Raw genomic sequence first — 25,321 nt, 5'->3', positions numbered from 1 at the left:
CACAGGTGTGCTAATTGTACTAGGACAGCGTACACGTCGGGTTTGAGGGTGACAAGGTATGCTCTGCGCAATCAACCAATCGGTCGAGCCACTAGCCATTGCCTAACCGGCTCACGCTCGCCACTCTATTATGGATGGATGGATGGATGGATGGATGGATGGATGGATGGATGGATGGATGGATGGATGGATGGATGGATGGATGGATGGATGGATGGATGGATGGATGGATGGACGGACGGACGGACGGACGGACGGACGGACGGACGGACGGACGGACGGACGGACGGACGGATAGATGGATGGATGGATGGATGGATGGATGGATGGATGGATGGATGGATGGACGGACGGACGGACGGACGGACGGACGGACGGACGGACGGACGGACGGACGGACGGACGGACGGACGGACGGACGGACAGAGTGATAGCAATGGACATCAAAATCGGAATTATTTTGATATTTCTCCACGCTACTATCATAAAATATGTCTTGTTCTTAAAAAAGAGAACAAATTATATTGAATTCACTCTGCCCCAGTGTTGAAACTCGAACTTGTAGCTTTGCACCACCCAATTCAATCTTCCTTCCAATCGTTTCTTAGTTGTGTCTAGTGCAGATTCGTTCACATTGTCTTCGCGTTCAATGCACACTACGCGGACGTAGAGTTCCTGTATATGCTACCAAAGGTAGCAGAGTTGCGCGTCTGTTTTCCCTCGCCGCTCCGAACGCCATTCGCCGAGAGGCGGTCACATGATTTTCGTGACGTCGTGTGTTCTACCCTCCGCGGAGAAGCTGACTTCACAGGTGCAGCGCCGAGCGAGCTGTCAGCTCGACGCCTCATGTGTGCCCGCGCCGTCGGCTACATTCATTTGTTTTCCGTGCACACCTGTGGCGTCAGGTTTGGTGTTCTGAAGTGGCAGTGACGGATGCACTCGTCAGCTATGACTGGGTGCAGTGCGCCAAACTGCAGCAATCGCACAGGGAAACGGCAAAGCGTTTTACGAAGTGCCATGTGGAAGGTCGGCGGCCGAAGTGCGTCGGCGCCTCAAGTGGCTCTTGAGAATGAACCTCTCCTGTTTGCGGCTTTGAAAGGCTTACAGTACTGATGAATAAATAAAAATTTCTAACATGTTTCACGATCTACCAGTGCCATCACAACCAACATTTGCCTGTTTCGACAGCAAGATCAGAATTGTATTGGTAAAAACATTTTTCATCTGTCGACATTTGTTTACCTTGAACAAATCACTAGTTCTTTTTTTAGTTACACACATTATCAAATAAGGAACAGGCAACGAAAATCTTGTTTGTCTATATCTTTCACTTAGTGTCCTTTTATGGATACTAGTTTGAGCCTATACCTGTCCCTCGAAGCAGTATTTGTAGCATATCACTGCATTAAAATTGTACAGAATTTACAGTCTGCATCTGCAACTCTTTGGCCCTTCACTAGGGCAGGCTCTGCTTACTCTACTGCTGCTTCGAGCCTTCTGTAGCGATGGTTCGAGGTGAAATATAAGGGACAATGAATGTTCAAGAAGCAAATTACATGCAAAGTTTTGCTACATTTCGATGCCAGTCTCACCTGCATAAACATTTAATTTGCCTATGCAGCCGCTGCGGTGGCTTAGTGGTTACAGCTCTCGGCTGCTGACCCGAATGACGCGGGTTCGATCCCGGCCGCGGCTGTCGAATTTCGATGGAGCCGAAATTCTAGAGGCCATGTACTGTTCCCTGTCATAGCCTGAGTCGCTTTGGGCAGTTAAACCCCCCTAAACCATTTGTCTGCCTACGCTATAAAGTACTGTTCTTAGTAAAAATGCCCTTAAAAACCATCTAAAAAAGGATTAAGTGAGAGATGTGACGATAGGATAGGCAAAAATGGCATGTAAACAAGCGTCGCAAATATTGATGCCGCGAATAATTTCAGCAAGAAGACAGCAAATCAGCCTATAACCCCGGCTTTAAAAAAATCCAGGAGTCGCGAAATGTTTTGATACTGCGAGCTAAGCCGAATCTACGAAGAAGGAGTACAAAAATGCAAAGCGGAACATTAGTTTTTCCGAGCAATAAGGATGAAGCAGGCACGAAAACCTACCACAATAATCAACAACTATTGCAATTTAATAACTAAGGTGAAACGATAGTGCTTTTCGATAAAAAATGAGGAAAGTTAAATAATATCTACGTGTAAGAGTACTTTCAAGGTCCTTTAAAGATCTGCCCTAGCACTGCATTTAGCAACGGGGTACATTTTGTGAAATGTGTTGGGCAAGCAATTGAGTGTTAATTTTTTTCGTTATGTCAGACTCACCTCGTTCAATGCATTGGCGTTGCTTTAGTCTGCTTGCCTACAACAAGTTGCACAATTATTTTAATGTGGTTCTAGAGAGATGCGTTTTCGTATTTTCCGCGCTTAACTAGTATACAGAACACACGGCTGTGCTAGTTGTGAAAAAAAGTAATTCATCGCTATACTCTTTTTGTTCTTAAGACGTGCACGCAGGAAGACAGGATGGGACAGACGCTGTCTCATCTGGAACGGAACTGCTTGTTCTTCTGAAATTACTAGTTCCAGAAAGAAAAAAAAACTCGCAGGCCGTTTCCAGTCTTTTTTCGTCAGTTTGTCATGATTACGATTTGCTGTTAACCTTTGGCGATTTTTTTTTTCGTGCTGTATGCACACCCTGGGCAAATCACAGATTAGTTTTCAGCGTTACGTTTAGAAACTTGCCATCAAGTCAATCTATTTAAAGGAGAAAAAAAAAAGCCCAAGCGCCCTACACAGCGAGCTACGCAGCCCCTGTACGTACGAGAAGTGGCTTTCCCGCACAGCTTAGAACATGATGGCGGACCTTCGCGCAACTCTGCTCCCTGCGGGAGCATATACAGGAACTCTACGCGGACGTGGCCGCTAGCGCCGCCTTGTGAACGGGCACTGTGGTGCCGCGGTCAATTACATTTTCCCGCACTGGATTCAAGGCAATCATTCTATCGTTCCCCACCTCCATGCACAACCGGGCTGGTTTCATACGTGACACTGGACACACCCGAACAGGGAAGAACGCTATGCCCTGCTTGCGCGCCGGTTTTAGTCGGAACAGAAATACTGCTATTTAGTTCATATAAACTAAAATAAAAAGGAGAGAGATAGTGTTTTGCTCAGAAGCGGCATCTGCGCTCCATTTCACCATTATAGTAATAGTATGGCAAGTGCAACACCAAATTATATTCACGTATTCTTCTCTATTGATTCTATATAAAACAAAACAAGGAAAAACGCTGTACTATTAGTTTAGAACAATAGTCCAGGCAAGCCCTATTGCTGTCTGTTACACAGATGGAAAAATACCAAATTATGTTTTGAGTTGTACCACGCATACTTGCACTGATTTTGGCCCCGCAGAAACAGAATTTTTCTGCCCTAGTGTCAGGTGTCTGAACCAGGGACAGCTGAGTGCCGCTGACGTTTTTAAGAGATCGCCTAGCACACGACCTCCTCCAACCGCCTTCCTGGGTCGGAAAACCCAACGCCGCGATCTTCCCGTGCCCAGCGATCGCAAAAATATGCATGCGGCCAGACGTTGGACCGGAGCCAGACGGACTGCCAGAACTTGATATGTCTCTCAGAGCGTCCGCGGGGATGGGAAACTGATGCACTACTCGACGTAGGCGCTGTGAATCGCCAGGAACGTCAGTAATTGCCAGGAACAGAAAACTGCAAGGTGGTTTGCTCTGTGCCCTTTGCAGAAAGTTTTGACGTTGTTTGGACGTGCTCCGAAAGGCAACGACAAAAATAAGAGTTTGCGCATTACTGTGCAAGCTCACATAGAAAGAGCTTGGCTACTGGAGGATATATGAGCGTTAAAGGAGCGCCCGTAGAACACAACAATACCTCTAGACATCTTGGTTTAATTCCGGTATATGAACTTTTGCAGTGGACCCTAGGCCCGCCTTCTGATTGCAGCTCCGTTCGAAGGCGGTAGAAGTCATCAGATAAATTTTTTCGAGTTTTGCCTTTGTATATCTGTGCCGATGATTGCCATCATTAAGAGGCAGAAAAAGCATCACTTTCTTCACAGCCTTTTAACCGCAAATGTTCCAGAAAAAAATGTCATCTTATTTTTCCTTTCAGCAGCACTTTTGGATAGAATCCATGTATTAAATGTTCTCATATGCGCTAATTCGATTTGGTCCCGCTGTCTTACCAAGCCATGTTGGCACTTTTGCAGCCATGACTCATTTTGTACACTTCGGCGCAGGAATACCGATGCATGCTGTCACGCATTTCGCCCTCCCCAACTACGTCGTCGCCCCCTCGCGCTTTTATCGGCACTAGTAGCGCAGCGAAAGCTGGTAGAGGTACTGCAGTTGAAATCTATCAAGTACGGGCTGTATAACGTCAACCAGAGCAACATGGACGTAAGCGCAGACAAGCTTGTGAGCAGGCCCCCCAACGGAATGGTAGTAACAGAATGCGGAGAGCGAAGCGTCTGTAGGCGTTACGATACTGGCGTCGCAAAAGTAGCAGCGGAGTGCGCGGACTGTTAAATATAGCAGTGCTATCCAGCAACCACCAGGCGTTTATGACTGTAAAGCAATAAACATGCAAACGATTTTACACGAAAGCGTTGCACTGCCGTTCAGCGGAGGAACTGCCGTAGTTGTTGTCTTTGGCGTGTCAAGAAAATCCAGATTGGTTGAGAGGTGGTGACATCACACGTTGAGTTGTGGAATGAAAAAGGTTAAAGCTTGAGTTAAATTGTGATTACGAGGTCTTAGCAAGACTCAAATATTATTACGACATGTAAGATTGTAAAGTAAATTCCACGTGCTGAAGAGAATATTGGGATAATTTGCTGGGAATCGAAACAAAGATTCTCCCCATTGCGATTCAGACACGCTACCCCGAGGCACGTTCGTTCTACTAGGTTAAAGAGAGACCTTGTGTGTATTTTTGTGTACCACTTAGTCTGGTATACCCACTAATGCCTTCTAATGAGTGTGGTTAATTCGAAGGAGGCACTAGTTCAGAATGAAAGTAGGAAACAAGTCATGCCTTAAAGGCGGAGCGTCCCTTTTTTCACCCTAGGATGATGTGGTTCTTAAAAGGGCTGCATTTGCAGGGCGTAGACAAAGCATTCCTCAAAGAAATAGTTAGTCTCCTGTATTTTTCTGCTATTCTGAAGTTTTATGGCGCATTAGTAGCATGTCAGATATGAGCGGTATTGGTCACTGTTATCCTAACAGACCATCGTTCGTATCTAGTCCAGTGCTTCACTAGTCCTGCCAGTCTCCATTTGTACTTCTTGATTTCAGCTGGGGTATCTCATAATTTTCCTATAATACACGATGTTCTGCACTAGAGTGTTCGCGAATGCACCGGGTCGCATATATCGTTTTTAGCTTATAAGAAGAAAGTTCATTGTGTTCCAGAGAACAAACGATTCGCCAGCGAATCCCAAATTACAGCAGTACATGAATGTAGACTTGAATGTCAGTTTTGCGGTACTAACCCCCCTGCCCACCCCCGACCCCCCTTTTTCTTCCACCATCGCTTTTTTTTCAGATTCTTTACTTGAATTGGGTGTTGTTTTGTTCGTATCTATGTGCACGGTGCCCATCGCTAGGCATCGTGCTGTGCACTTCTAATGCCTCTTTTTGGTGGGTTCAGTTAAAGCCCCAAAAGTGCACTCTGTGTGCATTTGTAAAAATCCGTCTTGCTGTTTCCCTTGTTCCCCCTATTCTGGCATTTTGAACGTACTGTGCCTCTTGCAGAGCCCTGACGACGTCTTTTTTTATACTTATTTTACGGAGCCACTTCGCAAGTGTACCTGTGTATCGCACAGTTTGATTCGTGCGCAATGTATTCTCTTTGTGTGTAGAACAGTGTTCTACGCAGGACCGTGCCCAAGAATGGCGTTGGCGGTAGAGAATGGATGGATCAGCAGAAAAACAATAAACACAAATAAAAGTGCACGAAGGATGAAGGCAAGAAATTTGGCTTCCGGTTTCCGTCCACTCATCCCTTGTTTCGGCTCCTACCCGTCGACTTCGTAGTAGAAAATTCCTCGTATCAACTATTTAGTACGAAATTCATGCGAAAAAAACATGAATAAAATATAAGCGTCTAATAAATTATTCCACTCGACAAAACTGAACCGCTTCCTGCTGTCTTCGTTCTTACTGGCTGACACATGACTAAGCCATGTGGACAGCTGTTGCATGAAAGAAGAAAAAACTATCGTGTGATAACTAAGGACTCTGAGCGTCAAGACAGACACAGAACAAGACAAATGAAACGTGAAAAGCAAAACGAGATCTTTTTTTACGGGCACTCAGTTCTAGAGAGCTCCATCTCTTGCAGATACTGAGTTAATGCTTGCTGCAATGTTTTCGCTACTTACGCGCTGCTGAGCACTAAAAACTGAGACTGAAAAGAATTTTGCCCACATGAAGTCTATTAGGTGTTATTATGACATGATACCGCCCACTTATTCTCATCGATCAGAGAAGAGAGTGGTGTACGTCACGTGTTGTGTTCTGCTCCCTTTCCAAAATCTCGCATGCTCAGGTGCTATTTCGGTTAGTTGGGCACAGAGCTGTGATTAATGATGTCAGTTCTTTTATTGATGTCACCCTGTGTAATCTCCTGGAAGAAGTACAAAGGTTGAACGTTTTCTTTGACTGCAAGCTCGCCATTAATTTTTGTACATTCTCCCCTACTTTTCCTCGCTTTCACATTGTCTGAGCCTTTGATATTATCTTTCTTTTCATCTACATAGTTTTTCAGTCATTTGACGAAAGTTTCAGTTCTCCATGTGTCCTAATTGCAGCTCTATTTTCACAAGGAATGTAGAGGGCTATCTTCAGCACGCATATGCCATTTATGATCGCATGGCAACTAGCTTCCTCTGTGGGCGTGTAAATTTTCAACTGGTATCGTGGATTAGTTGAACAGCCTCTTCTTCTGTCACTATTCCGAGACTTGCGTGTTGCGGCTTTCAACTAACAGTAAGTGTTTTATTAAAAAATTACACTGCTGTCGCTTTTTATGTAAGCTAAGCTGCATCGAAAATTAGGTCAAAACACATCCCTCACAAGCTCCGGTGCTCAAGAACCGCTCTCAAACATGGGGGTAGAACTATATCTCTACTTCTCGGGCGTTAAGACAAATAGTTGGTCCTCTTCGTGCGTTATTACCTACCAATTCACCGCGATACGCAACGCGAAAACGAAGGAAGAAGGCAGTCAGCGCTGGCTTATCAATAAAAGCATCGGTAGTGTGCGCTCGTCGTGTCCGCTTTCCTCCACCTTGTCTAGGGTGCTACGCTGAAGCTCGAGGCGTTCGAGGGTTTATTTTGCCATCCAGAAATCACGCGGCTCCGAAATCATGTTCTTGTTTGTTTGTTTTTTTTTTTCATTTCGAAGACACTGTTCAGTTCTCTCATTTCGAAGAAGGCGCACAGTAAACTAAGCATACTATATATACTGGCGCTCGGCCGAACGCTTGCCGCTAAGAAGGACCTCGCCTCCCGAGCTCAAACATCTACGGAGTCCTATGTGTCGTACATTCAAGATGTGCTGGCCCTCTGTCACAAAGTTGACGCCACCATGCCCGAGTCTGACAAAGTCAGCCACGTGTTGAAGGGAATCGCCGACGATGCCTTCAACTTGCTTGTATACAAGAACTGCACTACTGTTCTGTTCTGGACCAGTGCCCTCATGAAGTCATTCTTGGCCTCGACTTCCTGTCTGAGCATTCAGCCCTCATTGACTGCGCCACTAATGTTGTTCAGCTTGACCTTCCTCTTTCTGCTGAGTCGCCGTCCCCAGTTATACACCGTCTTTGTGCTGTCGACTTTGTCCGTCTACCGCCTCAAGCCGCAACTTACATTTCTTTCTCATCTGTTCCCCCTCTACCTGATGGTCACTACGTAGTCACTCCGGAACTTGACGTCGCCCTGACGCGCAGCATTGCGCTTCCACACACTGTATTTACAATGTCGGCCAACCGAGCGTACCTTCCGGTCCTGAACTTTGGTTCATCCATCCAACCGCTCCCGCAAGGCATCTCACTCGCCACGCTGTGCCCTGCTGCCGAATGTGTGATATCAGTGGTGGACAGCTGCTTACCTTCCACTCAGCAATGCCGGCTGCCTGCGGCCCCATCAACAGTGAACCGAACGGACGACTACGCCGACATGATTGCTTCTTACCTACCGCCGCTGCAAGCTCGCGATCTTAGGTGCCTCTTATCATCTTTCCGCGACATCTTCGACTTTGATAGCCGTGTTTTGGCTCGGACCTCTGTGGTGACGCATCACATAAACACCGGTGAATCCGCTCCTCTCCGCAGACGTCCGTACCGAGTGTCCAGCGCCGAACGCACCGTCATAAATCAAGAGGTGGACAAGATGCTCGCAAAAGACATCATCGAGCCCTCGTCAAGTCCTTGGGCTTCACCAGTCGTCCTGGTGAAAAAGAAGGACGGCAGCTGGCGCTTCTGCGTTGATTATCGGCACCTCAACCGCATCACAAAAAAAGACGTATATCCACTCCCAAGGATCGATGATGCATTAGACTGCCTCCACGGCGCCAAATATTTCTCTTCAATTGATCTTCGATCGGGGTACTGGCAAATTGCCGTTGATGAAAAGGACCGCGAGAAGACCGCCTTCGTGACGCCTGATGGCTTATACCAGTTTAAAGTCATGCCGTTCGGCCTCTGTAACGCCCCGGCTACCTTCGAACGAATGATGGACTCCCTTCTTCGTGGCTTTAAATGGTCCACTTGCCTCTGTTACCTAGACGATGTTGTGGTTTTCTCGCCTACTTTTGCCACGCACCTCGAGCGCCTCTCCAATATTCTGACAGTATTTCGTAACGCCGGACTTCAGCTGAACTCATCGAAATGCAAGTTCGGTCGTCGCCAACTCACTATTCTCGGACACCTCGTTGACGCTTCTGGTGTACGCCCAGATCCCATCAAAATTCAAGCTGTGAAGGACTTTCCACTTCCAAGGTCGTCGAAAGATGTGCGCAGCTTTGTCGGCTTGTGCTCGTATTTTCGCCGTTTTATCAAAGATTTCGCCGGCATCGCTCGTCCCCTCACCGATGTTCTGAAGAACGACACCCCCTTTACTTGGGGCCCTGCTCAAGAGAACTCATTTTCAACCCTCGTTCATTTGCTGACCACTCCGCCCATCTTAGCACATTTTGACCCGTCGTCTCCCACAGAGGTTCGCACGGACGCCTCCGGATATGGCATCGGCGCCGTCCTAGCCCAACGTCAACAGGGTCAGGATCGAGTCATCGCTTATGCCAGCCGCCTACTTTCAGCCGCAGAGCAAAATTACACCATTACTGAGCGTGAGTGTCTTGCCCTTGTCTGGGCAGTGGCTAAATTCAGACCCTACCTGTTCGGCCGTTCATTCGCTGTTGTCACTGATCACCACGCTCTCTGTTGGCTGTCTTCACTAAAAGATCCCACCGGTCGCCTTGGTCGCTGGGCATTGCGCCTCCAAGAATACTCATACTCCGTCGTGTACAAGTCAGGGCGCCATCACCAGGACGCTGACTGTTTATCCCGATACCCTGTAGAACCACCTGACCTAGAGGACGCTGAGACCCTGCCCTGCCTCTTCGCTATCTCCGATCTTGCCGATATTGCCAACGAACAGCGCCACGACTCATCTTTACGTCCTATCTTTGATGGCATCCGTTCTGCAAACCGATCTCCGTCTCTGAACCTTTATGTGCTCCAGAACGGCATATTGTATCGCCGAAACCTACGCTCCGATGGTCCTCCGCTCCTGCTCGTGATACCCCAACGTCTACGCTCTTCTGTCCTTGAAGAACTGCACGATCTGCCGACAGCCGGTCACCTTGGCGTGTCCCGCACGTACGCTCGGGTGCGGCATCGCTTCTTTTGGCCTGGTCTCTATCGTTCGGTCAAACGTTACGTGGCCGCTTGCGACCTGTGTCAACGTCGAAAAAGGCCCTCCACTTTGCCTGCCGGTCTTCTGCAACCCATCGACATCCCTCCGGAACCTTTTCACCGTGTTGGCCTCGACCTTCTTGGCCCTTTTCCGACGTCCCTCTCCGGCAACAAGTGGATCGCTGTCGCAACTGATTATACGACTCGGTACGCCATCACGCGTGCTTTGCCGTCCAGCTGCGCTACCGATGTTGCCGATTTTCTTCTGCAAGACGTCATCCTTCACCACGGCGCCCCTCGTCAACTGCTCACCGACCGCGGTCGTTATTTTCTATCCAGAGTAGTTCACGACATTCTTCGTTCGTGTGACACGCAGCACCAGCTCGCGACAGCTTACCACCCACAAACCAATGGGCTTACGGAAAGGTTCAACCGCACGCTCACCGACATGTTAGCCATGTACGTATCGCCAGACCACCGAGATTGGGACGCAGCCTTGCCTTATGTGACATTTGCATATAACTCTTCCCTTCATGACAGAACAGGCTATTCTCCTTTCTACCTTTTGTTTGGTAGGCATCCCACCTTGCCTTTGGACACACTCTTGCCGCCTTCTTCAGCCCCCACCACTGCTTACGCTCGGGACGCCATCTCCCAGGCCACGCTGGCGCGCCAAATAGCACGTAGTAGGCTTCAAGCCTCTCAAGTTTCCCAGAAGTCAGCCTACGACCGCCGTCACCAGGCCGTCGAATTTACCCCAGGATCACTCGTCCTTCTCTGGACGCCCTCTCGCAGCGTCGGTCTCTCCGAGAAGCTCCTTTCGCACTACCGTGGCCCTTACCGTGTCGTGCGCCGTGTTACCGACGTGAACTATGAAATTGCTCCCCTTGAAACCTCGCCATCGTCCTCTGGCGCCACCACCGACATCGTCCACGTCTGTCGCCTGAAACCTTATCGCGACGCTCATACGCCGCCGCCCTAACGCCGAGACGGCGTTTCAGCAGCCGGGGGTCCTGAAGCGAGTAGACGACGACGACAAACAGCGATGGCACGAGTGGGACGAGTAGAAGACGACAACAAAGTTCGGACTGTGTTCTCGGTGCCGCTCGCAGCTGTTCTTGTCTATTTGTAAATATCTGTAAATATATTCTTTCCCGCAACAATACGTTCTTAGTGTGCTGCCTCGGATATAACGAACTTTGCTATGTGGTCTAGGATATAACGATGTTTCCTTGTTAAGCTCGGATATAACGAAGCTTAGTATGGCACCTCGGATAAAAGGAACTTTAGTGAGGTAATCTCGGATATACACAGCCTGAGTATGCCACCTCGCATATAACGACCTTGCGTGCGTTAACGGCGGATCTAGCCGACTATTGTGTATTAGCTGCAGATATAACGAACTTTCGCATATTACATGAAGGAAGCCAATAGTCAGCGAAACCAAGGAGCATAGGGGATGTTTTTTTAATTTGTGGAGTAGATCAAGAAGAGATTAATAACATAATTGTTTTATCACTCTAAGATGAGTGATTACAACGCAGGAGAAAAACAACATGACGCCAGTGGGACCCGAGCCCACGGCCTTCGAATTTCGCGTCCGCTGCGCTACCAGCCGAGCCACGGCTACGCGTGTCGAATATTCTGTTTTTGAGAGTGTTGTGTAACATAAACATGAGACTGTTCCCCAGCGCCACCCTCGTCTATTACGGCGGAGGTGTTACGTCCACTATAGCCTCCGATATAACGAACCTAAGCAATATAATTCTGTAAACGACGGATATTTCTATCGTTTACCCTTGTTTCTCGAACAACCCGAGCACCTATAAACATCGTAGGTGACCACCCTGAGTGAGATTTGTTTACAAGGAGACTGGCGGCCGAATCTCTTATGTATGCGCATGCCAGACGGATATCTCAGTGTGACACGCGCAGAAAGCATCTCTTTTAAGGCGTCTTTTACATTCACCGCAAGCCTAGTACTGGTAACGTCGAGTGACTCCGCAGCGCAGCGCCACGACTATGGCAAGGTGATCGGGTAATTGTGTAGCGAATACTTTGCAAGCACGAAGAGTTCTTTTAACGCTCTGCTTGTTGTGGGGAAGCGGTATGGGTTGGGTCCTGTTATTAAAGAGTTAGAATTTAAGTGGTCAGTATAAAGGGAAACAGCGATGGCCGTTTGTCAGTAGCCAGTTGTAGTCGCCCACAAACCACGGTGGGCAGGTGGCAATCTGCCCACCTTGCTATGCACGAACGAACTTAGTATAGCACCAATGCGATCTGTGTGTGATACCTCGAATATAATTAACCTAAGTATGCTCCCTCAGATGTAACGATATTTATCGTGTTAACCTCCGATATACCGAAAATAAGTATGCGACTTCGGATATGACGAACTTTCGAGCATTACCTCAGGTATAACAAATCTGTACACTGTGACACCTGATGACTTTCGTGTCTGGACCTCGGCTGTAAGGAACTCAATGTATATAATGAACCTAAGTGCACCACCACGGATATAACGAAATTTAATGTGTTAATCACCGATATAAGGAACGTTTGTTGGCTAGCACACTCAAACAATCAACCAAAACATCTTCAAAGCGTTTCTTTTTTCATTTTTGCATGTAACCCCCCCTCCCCCCCCCCCCCCCCCTAAAAATATATGCACTTTCGGTAGACAGATTTAGCAGAGCGAACATCGTCCATAGTCACCGCTTACCGCGGCAGCCAACCATCTGTACAAATAAGCACCGGTGGTTGGCGGCGCGGTAAGCGGTGATGATAGAAAACGGGGGCCGAGTCATTGCAGCCGGCAGGAACAGCAGTAGAAACCGCGTTTTGTCTCACACAAGAGCTCAATCAGATATGGCCTGCTGTGAAAAATGACGGGAACATAAGAATGAGACCACATAGATGGCGTATGCCTGAGAGCCAGCTTCCACGTTTGCCTTATCTGGAACGAAGTCTATCAAACTGCATTATTACCAATCACAGTTTGCTTTAGCCAGATGTAACATTCCATACAACGGCTGTCAAAATACATTCTGCGCAAGGGCTCCATCACTGAATTTCCCGGCCAGATCTAACAGTCCATAAGCTTAATGCCAAAAAAATACTGCACAAACGCTTTCACATCGAATTTCACCGCACTCACCGAAACGCTAGCTCATCCGGCAAACACCCTTGCACATGCGGATGCAGTCGCACTTTTTAAAGCCCCATTAACAACAGGGATTGTTTTAACTGCCTTATATTTATTGATAAACAATAAGCAGTGCACTATACAGTGATCGTTTCATTTCACTAACAACCAGCAAATATGAATGTCTGAAATTGACAATGACAAATGTTTGGTCATGAAAATTGTCATGTTCGTGCGCTCCTCCAGCAGCACTTGCCTCCTCCGCGCAGCAGCAAGCAACAGCGCTAAGACCCCAGCGACGAACATGACAAAAATAGTAACTGGTCTATATCTGCACCGCGTATGAGAGACCATGTTATGTCACATTTTCGTATGTATGTCCTCTCTATTTTCTTTGTGTTTTTTGTGTCGCAAACCCAAAAATGTCTACTCAGCACCGTCCTGTATACCTAAGTGTCGCGCCCTTCGAGTTTTCTTGGGTTTATTTTTTTCATTTTGGCTACATCCAATCAGCCGTATGTGCAGCCACTTCAGCTATCGTTTCTGTCACATAAATGCAGGCCATTATTAAACGACAGTATGTGCTTGAGTGGTTTCTCCCAAGGAGATGTTTTTTTCAACCTTAGCCTGAAATCAAAAATATTGTACTAATTTCATATATTTATGTGACGCTGGGTTACAGCAAGTGCTTTCTCTTACTGAAGAAGTAAAGCGTTGTGATATGTGCGCCTTGCCTACCCGTGAGGTATAAGGGCACAGTTTTAAAAAATAGGTAGCTCGTGAATCCATCACTCTGCTTTAGAGGCAATGATTTGCAATGATTGCCTGTTATTGACAAGATTTTCTACTTTCTTGCTTATGAAAAAAGCCCGGTTGTTCATGGTGGTGGGGAAGGATGGATTAAGTACCTTGAATGCAGTCTGGAAAAGCATAATCGACCACGGTGCCGGAACGGCTGTGGCGTTGATGTGTTGCCAGCAAGCTAGGGCATGCGGCGCACGTCCGCGCACTATACGAAGGTAATGTGAAGGAACCAGTTGTAGACGCTACTAAGAAATGATGCGAAGATTGGTGGCTTCAAAACCGGACAGGGACGTAAAGTTGCAAGTTGAGGATTCAAAACTGGGGCAGCATGAAGTCAATGAAATTTGTTTCTCTTTTTTAAGAACAAGAAACAGTTCTAGATAGTTGCTCGAAATTTCACAGATTATTGAGAGAAATATAGAAATAATTCCATCCAACCGTCCATGCATCCATTCGCAACCCCCAACAACAAATGATGTATCAGCGGTCAGTGCAGTTTTCATTACGCCTCACCTGACCTAAATACTCCTTACACTCCAGAAGATCGTTCGGTTGCTGAAAGTGAAACCGAAACAGCATAGGAGGAAAAACTAAATTATACATTTTTAGCGTTCCTAGGCGAATACCCCATTGTGCTGCATTTATTCTAATGTGTTGCTCATGATTATAAAGGAGAAAACGGGCGAGCACAAATTTGATGTCCGTTTAATGGAATGCGTGTATTAATGATGCTTCTCATACTTCAGTACCATCATTGCACATGAATCCACGAGCTCTAAGATGCAGCGAATGGGAATTTCAAAGCGGTTTTTTCCTCGTGCATTTTTCTTTCGTGTAATCACAGCTGCCTCCTCCAGCTGACCAGCGTGCGCGTCACTGATTGCGTCCTGCCGTCACTTACAGAGAAGTGGGCTCGGGCTTGAATTGCACTCTGCCTTTTTGCAGTCCCGGGGCGAAACCTTCTCCTCCGGGAGCACTGCGGAGGTTGCGCATGGGAAAGTCCGCGTTAAAAGACGCTTCAAATTTCGCTTCCCTGTGGCTCCGAGATAGGCGCGGGGATATATAAGGACTTGGGAACAATAACTGCCAGAGCACCTACTGGCTTCAAGCAGTCTACCTGACAAAGTAAGTGCCGCCTTGTTTCTGCGTGCCATTGTTAATTTACGGCTGTTCTATCGAGGCAGGTGAAAATAAATATATAAAACACCACCAAAGACAAATGGAATTTTTAGAGTTAGCGAGTATTCGGCAGAATAAAGGTGGAACATTTTTGTCAAGAAATGCGATCTCTTGACTGCAAGTGTTTTGGATCATACCGACGTTGAAAACCGACTAAGAAGTTGAGGGAGTTTTACTGGAACGTCAGGAAAGTGACGAATGTGTAACTCGGTATGAAAGGCTGCGATAAAGTTTAGGGAGTTTTATGACAGCGTCAGGAAAGTAACGAATGTTTAACTCCGTATCAGCGGGGCTCTCTCTCCTTCTTTCGCCTATGCTTTAAGGAGAAATTTGATAAAACTGATGGTGCTGGTGATGGTGGTGATCACGAATTTTTGTGTAGCACTTGCAGCTTTGGTTTTCACAGTGTAATTCAGGAGCAGTCGAAGAACCATTTCCCACGCTTTTCACCCTTTAAGAACCGAGCACCAGACTAAAGGAAAGCTTGTGCCCACTGTATCAGCGTTGGGTACCCGGCAACACTGGGGATGGAAAGTCGCATCTCCAAAGTGCGAGGCGGATGAAGAAACCATTAGGCCATCGCTGCGCTCAAATTTCTTTTTATATCAAATTATGCGCGATAGTGCTTCTACACGGCGAAAGAGTACATCTGTCTCATAATTTTAAATTCATTCCTCACGATATACTTTCTCTGGTGTATACATAGCCCATTGCCGGCTCACCTGGACTGGTGCACTAAGTGGCATCGATAATGCTACTTCCACCTGCTACTTAATGTAGCAGTAATCCATCTGATCCAAAAGCTCCGGCGAGTCACCTCACGCGAGGCTGAAACGGAGAACGAAGGCGCAGCTTCACTATAGCTATCACAGTGCAGCAATCGGTAGCGCAGATGCTCTGTTGTGAACCGATTGTGATACGTTTGATTCCATTTGCAGATTTCGCAATGCTATCGATCTGTTGCAGATAACTTCACCCAGAAAAGAAAGATGAAGCTGCTCGCCCTTGCCTTTATCTTTGTCCTGGCTGCAGGTGAGTACACGTGATTAGAAAGGGCGCCAATAAAACAACCAGCAGACAGAGTGATCTCTCTGCTCATCCGGGGAAATTCATACAAGTCAGTTCAGCCCCCTTCATCAACTATCACCCAAACTGAATCACTATATTGGGCTTCTGGACTAAAGAGTAGCTATTGCAGTTTCATTTACACCGTAAGGCCATAATCACGCCTCCGAAAATAATACAATTTTTTATAGTTATCGCTTTTTCTAGGACGCGACAGCCAATTCAGACAAGCACTGAGCAGCGTCGTTCTTCAGTATTGCTGATTATTTTCGATGTACCTGCTCCTCTTCATAACAATAACTTAGTCAAATAAGTCAGTGAATTTACTAACTCTGCACAGTGAAGCATGTCAGCCGATTTTATGCATTCTAGATTGAATAGTTCGAAATAGAATCTGTCAAACGTTTCCGAACGAAAGTAAATGAAACGTGGTTTGGCTGATAGAGGTGTAGAGAACTTCAGCGGCACTGTGCCTTTATGTTCAAACACAGAACCGATGTGCATGTGCGCCACCCGAAAATTGTGAGCTCTTAATCGCTTCTGTATAGAATTGTCTGGCTGTGAAAAAAAGCTCTCGATTTCAGAGTGGGGACTCCTGCGATAAGGATGACAGCACAAGTGTTAGAGGTTTTCTTTGATGTCTTATTCCTGACTACCAGAATGATCTAGCTCTCGTCAGTAAGCCCACATTTTTGCCGAGCACTGCACAGTGCTCGAATTTCGGAGCCCCGAAAAACAAAACATTTTTGCTGGATTGGAAAAAATATGATTGGCAGAGAAAGTCTTGCACCGAGATATGCCTTTGTAAAGCACATGTGTTAAAATGCGTGACGTCGAACTCTGGGAGTCGAACATTTATCCATCAATTTTCTTAGGTGCTAACGCTCTTGCGTAATTCTTGAAACATTTACTGATGCCTCTTAAAAACACTCTTACCATGCCCTCGGAAAAAAAGTATTCTGAAGGAATTCCAAGGGAGAATAACTGCTAGAGAAAATATTGCTTATTCTACAAATTTTACCACAGTTCACTTTCCTGCGCGACTTACATCGTCCCGCCAACCCGCATATCTCATCGCACTTGTCATCCTTTCCAAGATTCGCGACCACCTTTGCTGACAATCTTCTTGCTCATTTGTCATCGTGTTAACACTTGCAGCCAACGAAAATTGTACCCACCCCTTATGTAATGTCCCTCACCGGGCCTTTAAGGAAAATAAATAAATGAAATTAAATGAAATGAAATCAACCTTGTAGGAAGACTCAATATTTTTCGAAACACTTACGTACTTTAGGAGGCATACTAATCTGTGCTGTTTCATCGCATTCTTGCAGGAGTTCTTGTCACAGCTTCGCTCGAAGAAGACAAAGCTGAAGTCGCCCACGTGAGAGTCCGTGAGTGCTTTTTCAGACCACGCATCGAAAATACGAAATATTAAAAATATCAATACAGAAAACGGCATTAGCAGTAGTCGCCTTCATTGCTAATGTAACTTTTTTGTAAATTTCTGAGAAGACAAACAGGCAACAAACACACAAATAGTTTGTCTTGTCTGACAAACAGACAACAACTAAGTGCACAGAAGAGTGGAGATGAGTAATGAGATAAAACACAGCGCGGTCATACACTCTTGATGTTTTAAATGAATGCACATTGACGTTTCCTTGTATAATGGCCTTTTTGCATCTGAACAGTTTAATAGCCCTAACACCTTGTCTACATGTTTTGTTACAAACTTCACCGCTTTTTTCAGGTCGCTGGGGATTCGGCTGCCCTTTCAACCAGCGGGCATGCTATCGCCACTGCCGCAGCATTCGCCGCCGGGCGGGGTACTGCGCCGGGCTGTTGAAGCAGACCTGCACGTGCGTGCGTTGATAGGCATCGTCGTACACATGACGCAAGGTCAATGTTTAACACTTGGGACTCAGCTGGCGACAACGCGAACCCTCGTCGCTATGAATTAGGTGACCAAAGATGCTGTTAATAAATATCCACAATAAACTGGAGATCTGCTATGTGTTTTCTTGCTCGAAGAACTCAGCGCACTCCGCCGAAGACGTAGAAAAAAAATAAATTCGGAGCATTGATCACCTTTCCCTCCAACACCGCAGCTCCCCTTCTGCAACCAAAACGATGCAGGCAGCAAACGGTAGGTGCCATTGGCGCTCTCTTGGCATTGAGCTTAATTATTTCGAAACTCTATCACTTGCAGTCTTAGCAGACATGCATTTACTTATTTATTTATTTACACATACTGCGGCGCAATTATTGCGCTATGGCAGGAGTGTGGACAGACACAAAATACAAAGTACGCAACAAAGGTAACAAAATACAACAAAATGTACAAAGTGAGCGACTACAATAAAGTTCAAATTACACACACAAAAAAAGTCTCAAAACAAGAAAGGAACTGTTAACGACACGGTAGGAATATTCAGCTATTATGCGTCTTCGATGGCAGTTATAAAACTTTGAACTGGACATGAACGAATGGATCCAGGTAGAGAATTCCAGGCTTGTATTGAACGGGGAAAAAATACTGAATTCGAACAAATTAGTGCGTACAAAATACGGTAACAAATTTAGCTCGTGACGACTTCTTGCAGATGATAATGGTTCAAAGTTAATGTAGTGGTTATCTGAGAGCAGTACCGCTGAATTGAAATACAATGTAAAAATTTTAGTGATTCAGTGTGGCGACGGGCGGAGAGCGTGGTTAAATTCAATGACAGAAGTGTGGAAGAGGGTGAAAAATCGCGATCATAACGATGACATATAAAACGCACAGCTTTTTTCTGGACTGGTTCTAACATGTTAATTTCAAACTGCTTGTACAGGTTCCACACTACAGCTGCGTAATCACGAACAGGGCGGATTAAAGTTTTATACAGGAGTAACTTTGTGTCTTTTAGTGAATTGGGCAGCGTGCGTCGTAGATAACCTAGTTTTTTAGTGCTTTATTACATACGTAATCAATGTGATTAGACCATGACATGTTATGCGTGAATATGACACCAAGATATTTATACTGAGAAACCCTATCTACCACACGGCCATTGAAAGAGTAACTAAAAAGGGAAACGGAAGACTTGTTACAAAAAGAGATGAGGACGGTTTTATGGAAATTAATTCTCATTTGCCAGGTGCTACACTAACTACAAAACCTATCAAATGATTCTTGGAGATGACGATGATCATTAGGGCCATTAATTACTTCGTATAAAACTCAGTCGTCAGCGTAAAGGCGAATGTTAGAATACATGTTATGTGACAATGGTAGAGAGAGGGTGCGGTAGATGGTCCTTGGCGATCACAAAATGAACAAGGGAGGGGAAAACCTCAGGTTGCTAGAGCCAGCAACCTGAGGTTTTCCCCTCCCTTGTTCATTTTGTGATGTTATGTGACAAGTCATTTATATATATATTAAAAAGAGTAGCGGTCCAAGGACGGAGCCTTGAGGCACTCCTGACGTCACATAAACAGCAGCGGAATGAGAAGAATTATAAGATATGAACTGGGAACGAGGTGAGAGAAAGCTACAAATCCAATCAACCAAGTGAGGATTATTTAGTACAGCATTCAGTTTAGAAAGAAGTTTTGAATGTAGAAGAGTATCGAATGCTTTCGAGAAATCTATAAAATCTATAAAAATTGCAAGAACTTGGTTGCCGACATCGAGGTTAAGTGATATAAAATGAGTAAAATCTGTTAATTGTGTTACCGTGCTAAAACCGTGCCTAAACCCATGCTGATAGTTAGATAGCAAATTATTGGATTCAAGAAAAAGCATGATGTGTTTATGAATGACATGTTCCAACATTTTGCATGACTGTGATGTCAGAGAAATAGGTCTATAGTTAGACAAGCACTGCCTATCATCGGATTTATAAAGAGGGAGCACTTTGGCTAATTTCCATGAAGAAGGGACAGCAGCAGATGATAAGGACTTATTGAAAAGTTCAGGGGGGCACTTTGTTGACCTAAAGTGCGGTGAGGCGAAAGCCTTAAGCGTGGTATTGCTGCTTGTGTCACTGATGTGTGGTTAAGATGTTAAGCTTCGTTGCAGCCTTCGGGTTACGGCCACTTATCTGTTTTTTCAGCCAGCGTGCGCTTCGGCGGACGTGGTTGTTGCGACGCGCGTCTTTACTCTCTCTGTTTTTCTCTAATTTCTTCTTATCTTTCAACTTTCTTCTTTCTGCACGTGGCAGCGGTGGTGGCTCGGCTTGAACCAGTCGGCAGGCAGGCCCCGTGCACTTTCTTTTTCGTCCTTCTCTCAGTCGCAACCAACCAACCAATCAACCCGCCTCTAAGAGGGGAAAGCGACAGCGTCTTGCAACGCTGCCAGGGAGTCCATAGAACGCCATCGCCCTTTCGGTTCTACTCCTTGCTCGTCGGTAAATTGTTTTTTTAGGAAAGGAAATGTATCTGTCTCTCATATCTCGGTGGACACCTAAACCTCGCCGTAACGGGAAGGGAAGAAGATGGGAGTGAACGAAGACACCCTATTCACTACACGCGCCTTTGTTCATTCCAAACCATCGGGCTGGCATGGAGGAGTGGTAGAGTTCTCGTCTCGCGCTCCGGCGACCGGGGTTCTGTTCCCGAGCTCGGCCAATTTCCTTCTCTGTTTTATTTATTTATCTGGTCTGACTAGAAAGGTTAATTAGGCTAATTGGTTAAGTAAGCAATTAACTAAACTCAGTCCCACTTACTTGGAGCATCACTATATGGTCCCTTTAATTGGTTGAATGGTTAGTAGCCAAAGTACAATTGGCCCCGTTTGAAATTCGCGCACTGTGACGTCACGATCGTTTCGACGAATTGAAAAGCGTGACATTTTCTGTCGACAACTGCTGCTTACAACGATGAGGCATTAAAGGCTTCTGCCTTAATATGATGGACAGGTATTTCGATGACCACATGGAGTAACGAACCAGGAACGCATTCTATATCCTATTTGGACCGGTACATTTCTTAACGTCGAGGTTTAATACAAGGTTTAGGATGCCATCATTCTTTACCACAACATCACTGATTGCTAGAGAAGAAATGGCTTGCTGAGAAAGCGAAGAACGTATGGAAATGATCAGCTAAAACATCAATAATGGAATTGTCGTGAGCAGGAGTGAAACTAACGTGAAACTAACGCGCCTTTGTGGTCTGAGAGTCCATCAATTACTTCGCAAGATAAGGAATTTTGGGCCAAAGTAGCGCTTAGAAAAACTAAGTCGAGAATGGAATTCAGCCTAGTAGCATTAGATACAACCTGAGTTAGTCCAAACAATAAGTAGATAATTATTAGTTCTCTACAAATTGCAATGTCGCGACCAAATGCAGACAAAAATGGCCAGTGGATGCCAGGAGTGTTGAAGTCTCCCATGCAGATAAATGTTGATGAACTAATGTTGATCTTGCTCATGAAATTTGCGACAGCATGAAGCATGAACCATGACAGCATGAAGAGTAGAATCTCCCATACAGGTTGCCTACATTTCTAGCGTGGCTCATCCTCAACGAGCTAGGTGCCTCGGCAATGCTACATGTCAAAGTTGAACGTCGACATCGCCTTTCTTCACATTCGACGAATTGGGGCCGATAATGTGACCAAACGAGCCAATCACTTTCATAGTTAGGTTCTAGAAATTCGCTCAAAAGTAGAACGCGAATGTAACGCGTTAAGGCCGGGATACATGGAGCGTTTTTACCGCGTCAAGTCGTCGATTTTCGCCCGACGGCGCGCACATGACGCCCCGCGTCAAAAAATACGCCCGCCGCCGTCGATCTGGCCCAGCCAGATTTTTGACGCGCGGCGTCTGACGGCCGCCGGAAGCGGCCAGCAGGAGCAGCCAATCGGCGCTCAGGCTGGCTGACACTTCCGCTCCTCGCTCGCCTCGCCCGCGTGGTCTCGTGTTGTTGTGCTTCGTGCGCGAGTGCTCGCCTATCGAAATGGCCATGTCTTCCAAGGCAGCTCGCCTCGAGTTCAACGACCGCTTGATAAGCGCTGTGCAGAGGTATCCCATATTGTGGGACTCAGCAAGATCAGACTACAAGGACATAAGAAAAAAAGGGCTGGCGTGGGCCGAAGTCGTCGCCGAAGTAGGATGCGATCCAGAAGGTATGTTTACTTTGCTATGAATGTTCGTTTTTCGTCGATCGTTATGCTCGCTAGAAACGAATTTCATGTTTGCCGTCGTCAGAAATCTAGCTCACCGCCGAGCACAGAGCATGCAAGGTGGTGCACGGCGATGCCTGCGGAAGCACGTTGTAGAGGTCTCGAGGATGCTACGACGATTCAATGAATCTCATCTGCGACATGATAGTGCTGCGACACTTATTTGCCTGAGAATTTTTTTGCATGTACAGAGGTGAGCCCGCTTGTTCAGAGTGCTGAAGCGGGCGTCGCTAAGCTAACGAATGAAATCTAAGGGACTGCGTTTCAGACACAATGCTTGCATTCGACCGAAGCCAAAAATGCATACGAGAATCGTGGCCCAAATACACACGAGAATTGTGCCCGTGAATCGTGCACCAAGGAAAGGAGGTGCAAAAAGATTTCATTTGTTCCATGGCGCATCGCGCACTGTCTGAAGAAGCCAGATCATAGGTGCACAGCGAAGTTGGCCGCACGTAGTTGTTTACACGCAAACGTTTAGCCATTCTATTTGGTACACAAGCTTTGCAACAATATGCATTATATTTCAGACTGTAACCATACCACGACGAGGTGAAGGTCAGCTAGCAGCATGTTAATGAGACAGCTGTTGTTGAAAGTGGTGCGAGACATATTCAGGATAGCTTTTGCACTTTCGATGGCATTGTGGTGATGACCTGTGTTTAATCTATGAAACTTGCGTATAAATTGCTCTTCTCTCATGCAACTTACTGTCCCCTTGTATGGGACTCCATGATGTAAGCAACCTAGAAAGAATTCATATGCTGTAAAGATAGCTATATACAGAGTATTCTTTTGCTTCGCCGCGACCAGGATGATGATTTTTTCTGTCTGTAGTTCTCAACAGGAACACCTCTTTCAAAGCATTCAATACTTTGAAATGTTAACTTATCGGACACGGAACGGAACACTGATATCGCACAGCACCCACCGAGGCATATTAAAACTGATAGGACCAATTACGGGCAACAAATGGTTGCTTATCCACTGCCCAAACACTCAATCATGTTACAGGAAAATAATATTGATGTATTGACTGCGCCGATCCACGAGCTTTTGGATTATTATCAGCATTTTCAAGAGGAGCTTGGCTGGTTTTATTTTCTTGAAATGTGTGTATCACTGGCTTTTTACTCGTTTTCTGTCAGTCTGATCTCGCCTTATTAATAACAAATTCTCGCCTGTTGTCTGTGTAAACGGGTCAACGGCTGGTCAAGCCCGTGAGGCTTTTCCCCTCAGCCCTCTTCATCATTTGAGGTGAATAAATGCGGCATTATTAAACTATACTTGCAGACTCCAATGCCCAGGCGCGATGGAAGAGTCTTAGGGACACGTTCACGAAAAAACACCGCGCCTGGAAGGATGGCGCCCCGAGTGGCTCTGGAGCAGGTGCAGTGAAGCAGGTGCGGTGGCCATATTTTCACCTGCTCAAGTTTCTGAAGGACCAGGTGGATATCAGCAGGTATGTCTCCATAGCATGATGCTCACTTTTCAAAACCATTTATTTTTCCATTGGGGTTCACAGAAGCGTGTTACATAACAACCAGATGATGTAAAAGGAGTTCAACAAATACAAAGTTACAGTAGTTGCAATAATAAGTACTGGACAGTACTGCAGCTGCTGTGCTTCCAAATGTTCATGAAGGAATGTTTGCAAAGCTGAGGTGTGAAAAGTAGCGTGCGCTGATTAGCTGCACGTAACATTTTTTTTCCAGCACCTTCTCCAACAGACGACAGTTGGACGAAGAAGCCTGCGGAGAAACTGCTGAGGCAGTCCTAAATGCCATCTACAGTGATTGTGACGGTAAGAATGTGCACTCAAGTTCCTTACTGCCTCTTTGTAAAGGTACGACACCCAAGGGCCCACACATACAATAGAACCAGGCAATATTGAAGCCATACAGAGACATAAAATGCACTTGAGCTTTTCGCAAGGACCATCCAGAAACACCACAAGCTGGTCTAAGCAAAGGTGATACAAAGGGGGGTCCACATATGCAATATAACCAGGCAATATTAAAGCCATACAGAGACATAAAATGCACATGAGCTTTTCGCAAAGACCATCCAGAAACACCACAAGCTGGTATAAGCAAAGGTGCGACATCAGAGGGTCCACATATGAAAATAAACCAGGCAATATTGAAGCCATACAGAGACATAAAATGCAATTGAGCTTTTCGCAAGGACCATCCAGAAACACCACAACCTGGTCTAAGCAAAGGTGCGACATCAGAGGGTCCACATATGCAATAGAACCAGCCAATAGTAAAGTTATACGATTACATAAAATGCACTTGAGCTTTTCGCAAGGACCATCCAGAAACACCACAAGCTGGTCTAAGCAAAGGTGCGACATTAGAGGGTACACATATGGAATAGAACCAGGCAATATTGAAGCCATACAGAGACATAAAATGCACTTGAGCTTTTCGCAAGGGCCATCCAGAAACACCACAAGCTGGTCTAAGAAAAGGTGCTACAAAAGAGGGTCCACATATGCAATAGAACCAGGCAATACTGAAGCCATACAGAGACATAAAATGCACTTGAGCTTTTCGCAAGGACCATCCAGAAACACCACAAGCTGGTCTAAGCAATGGTGCGACATGAGAGGGTCCACATATGCAATAGAACCAGGCAATATTGAAGCCATACAGAGACATAAAATGCACTTGAGCTTTTCGCAGGGACCATCCAGAAATACCACAAGCTGGTCTAAGCAAAGGTGCGACATCAGAGGGTCCACATATGCAAAAGAACCAGGCATTATTGAAGCCATACAGAGACATAAAATGCACTTGAGCTTTTCTCAAGGACCATCCAGAAACACCACAAGCTGGTCTAAGCAAAGGTGCGACATCAGAGGGTCCACATATGCAAAAGAACCAGGCAATATTGAAGTCATACAGAGACATAAAATGCACTTGAGCTTTTCGCACGGACCATCCAGAAACACCACAAGCTGGTCTAAGCAAAGGTGCGACATCAGAGGGTCCACATATGCAA

At 46.0% G+C, this 25,321-nt stretch overlaps 3 protein-coding genes across 4 annotated transcripts in view; 2 read left to right on the top strand and 1 right to left on the bottom strand.

Moving 5' to 3' along the window:
- The window catches only part of LOC149353698 (4 kDa defensin-like), a 39,948-nt gene extending 21,802 nt beyond the window's left edge, over positions 1-18,146 (top strand). The window contains exons 2-5 of the mRNA XM_089582740.1: positions 14,842-15,021; positions 16,042-16,107; positions 17,475-17,534; positions 17,894-18,146. Of these exons, the coding sequence (XP_089438866.1) occupies positions 16,065-16,107; positions 17,475-17,534; positions 17,894-18,015 (225 nt within the window). The 5' untranslated portion in view covers positions 14,842-15,021; positions 16,042-16,064 and the 3' untranslated portion in view covers positions 18,016-18,146. The remainder of the gene's footprint in view (positions 1-14,841; positions 15,022-16,041; positions 16,108-17,474; positions 17,535-17,893) is intronic.
- Positions 1-25,321, bottom strand: part of LOC149353695 (defensin-2-like) — a 77,628-nt gene that overhangs the window by 25,209 nt on the left and 27,098 nt on the right. The gene's annotated exons all lie outside the window — the stretch shown is intronic.
- Positions 22,087-23,793, top strand: LOC149353697 (transcription factor Adf-1-like). Its single transcript, XM_089582731.1, has 2 exons — positions 22,087-22,255; positions 23,606-23,793. Exons 1-2 carry the CDS (start codon positions 22,087-22,089, stop codon positions 23,791-23,793), a joined length of 357 nt encoding a protein of 118 aa, XP_089438857.1.

The sequence above is a fragment of the Amblyomma mixtum genome, chromosome 3 (genome assembly GCF_055824585.1).
Source record: "Amblyomma mixtum isolate Tamu chromosome 3, ASM5582458v1, whole genome shotgun sequence".
NCBI lineage: Eukaryota > Metazoa > Arthropoda > Arachnida > Ixodida > Ixodidae > Amblyomma > Amblyomma mixtum.
This window is presented reverse-complemented; position numbering and strand designations above follow the sequence as displayed.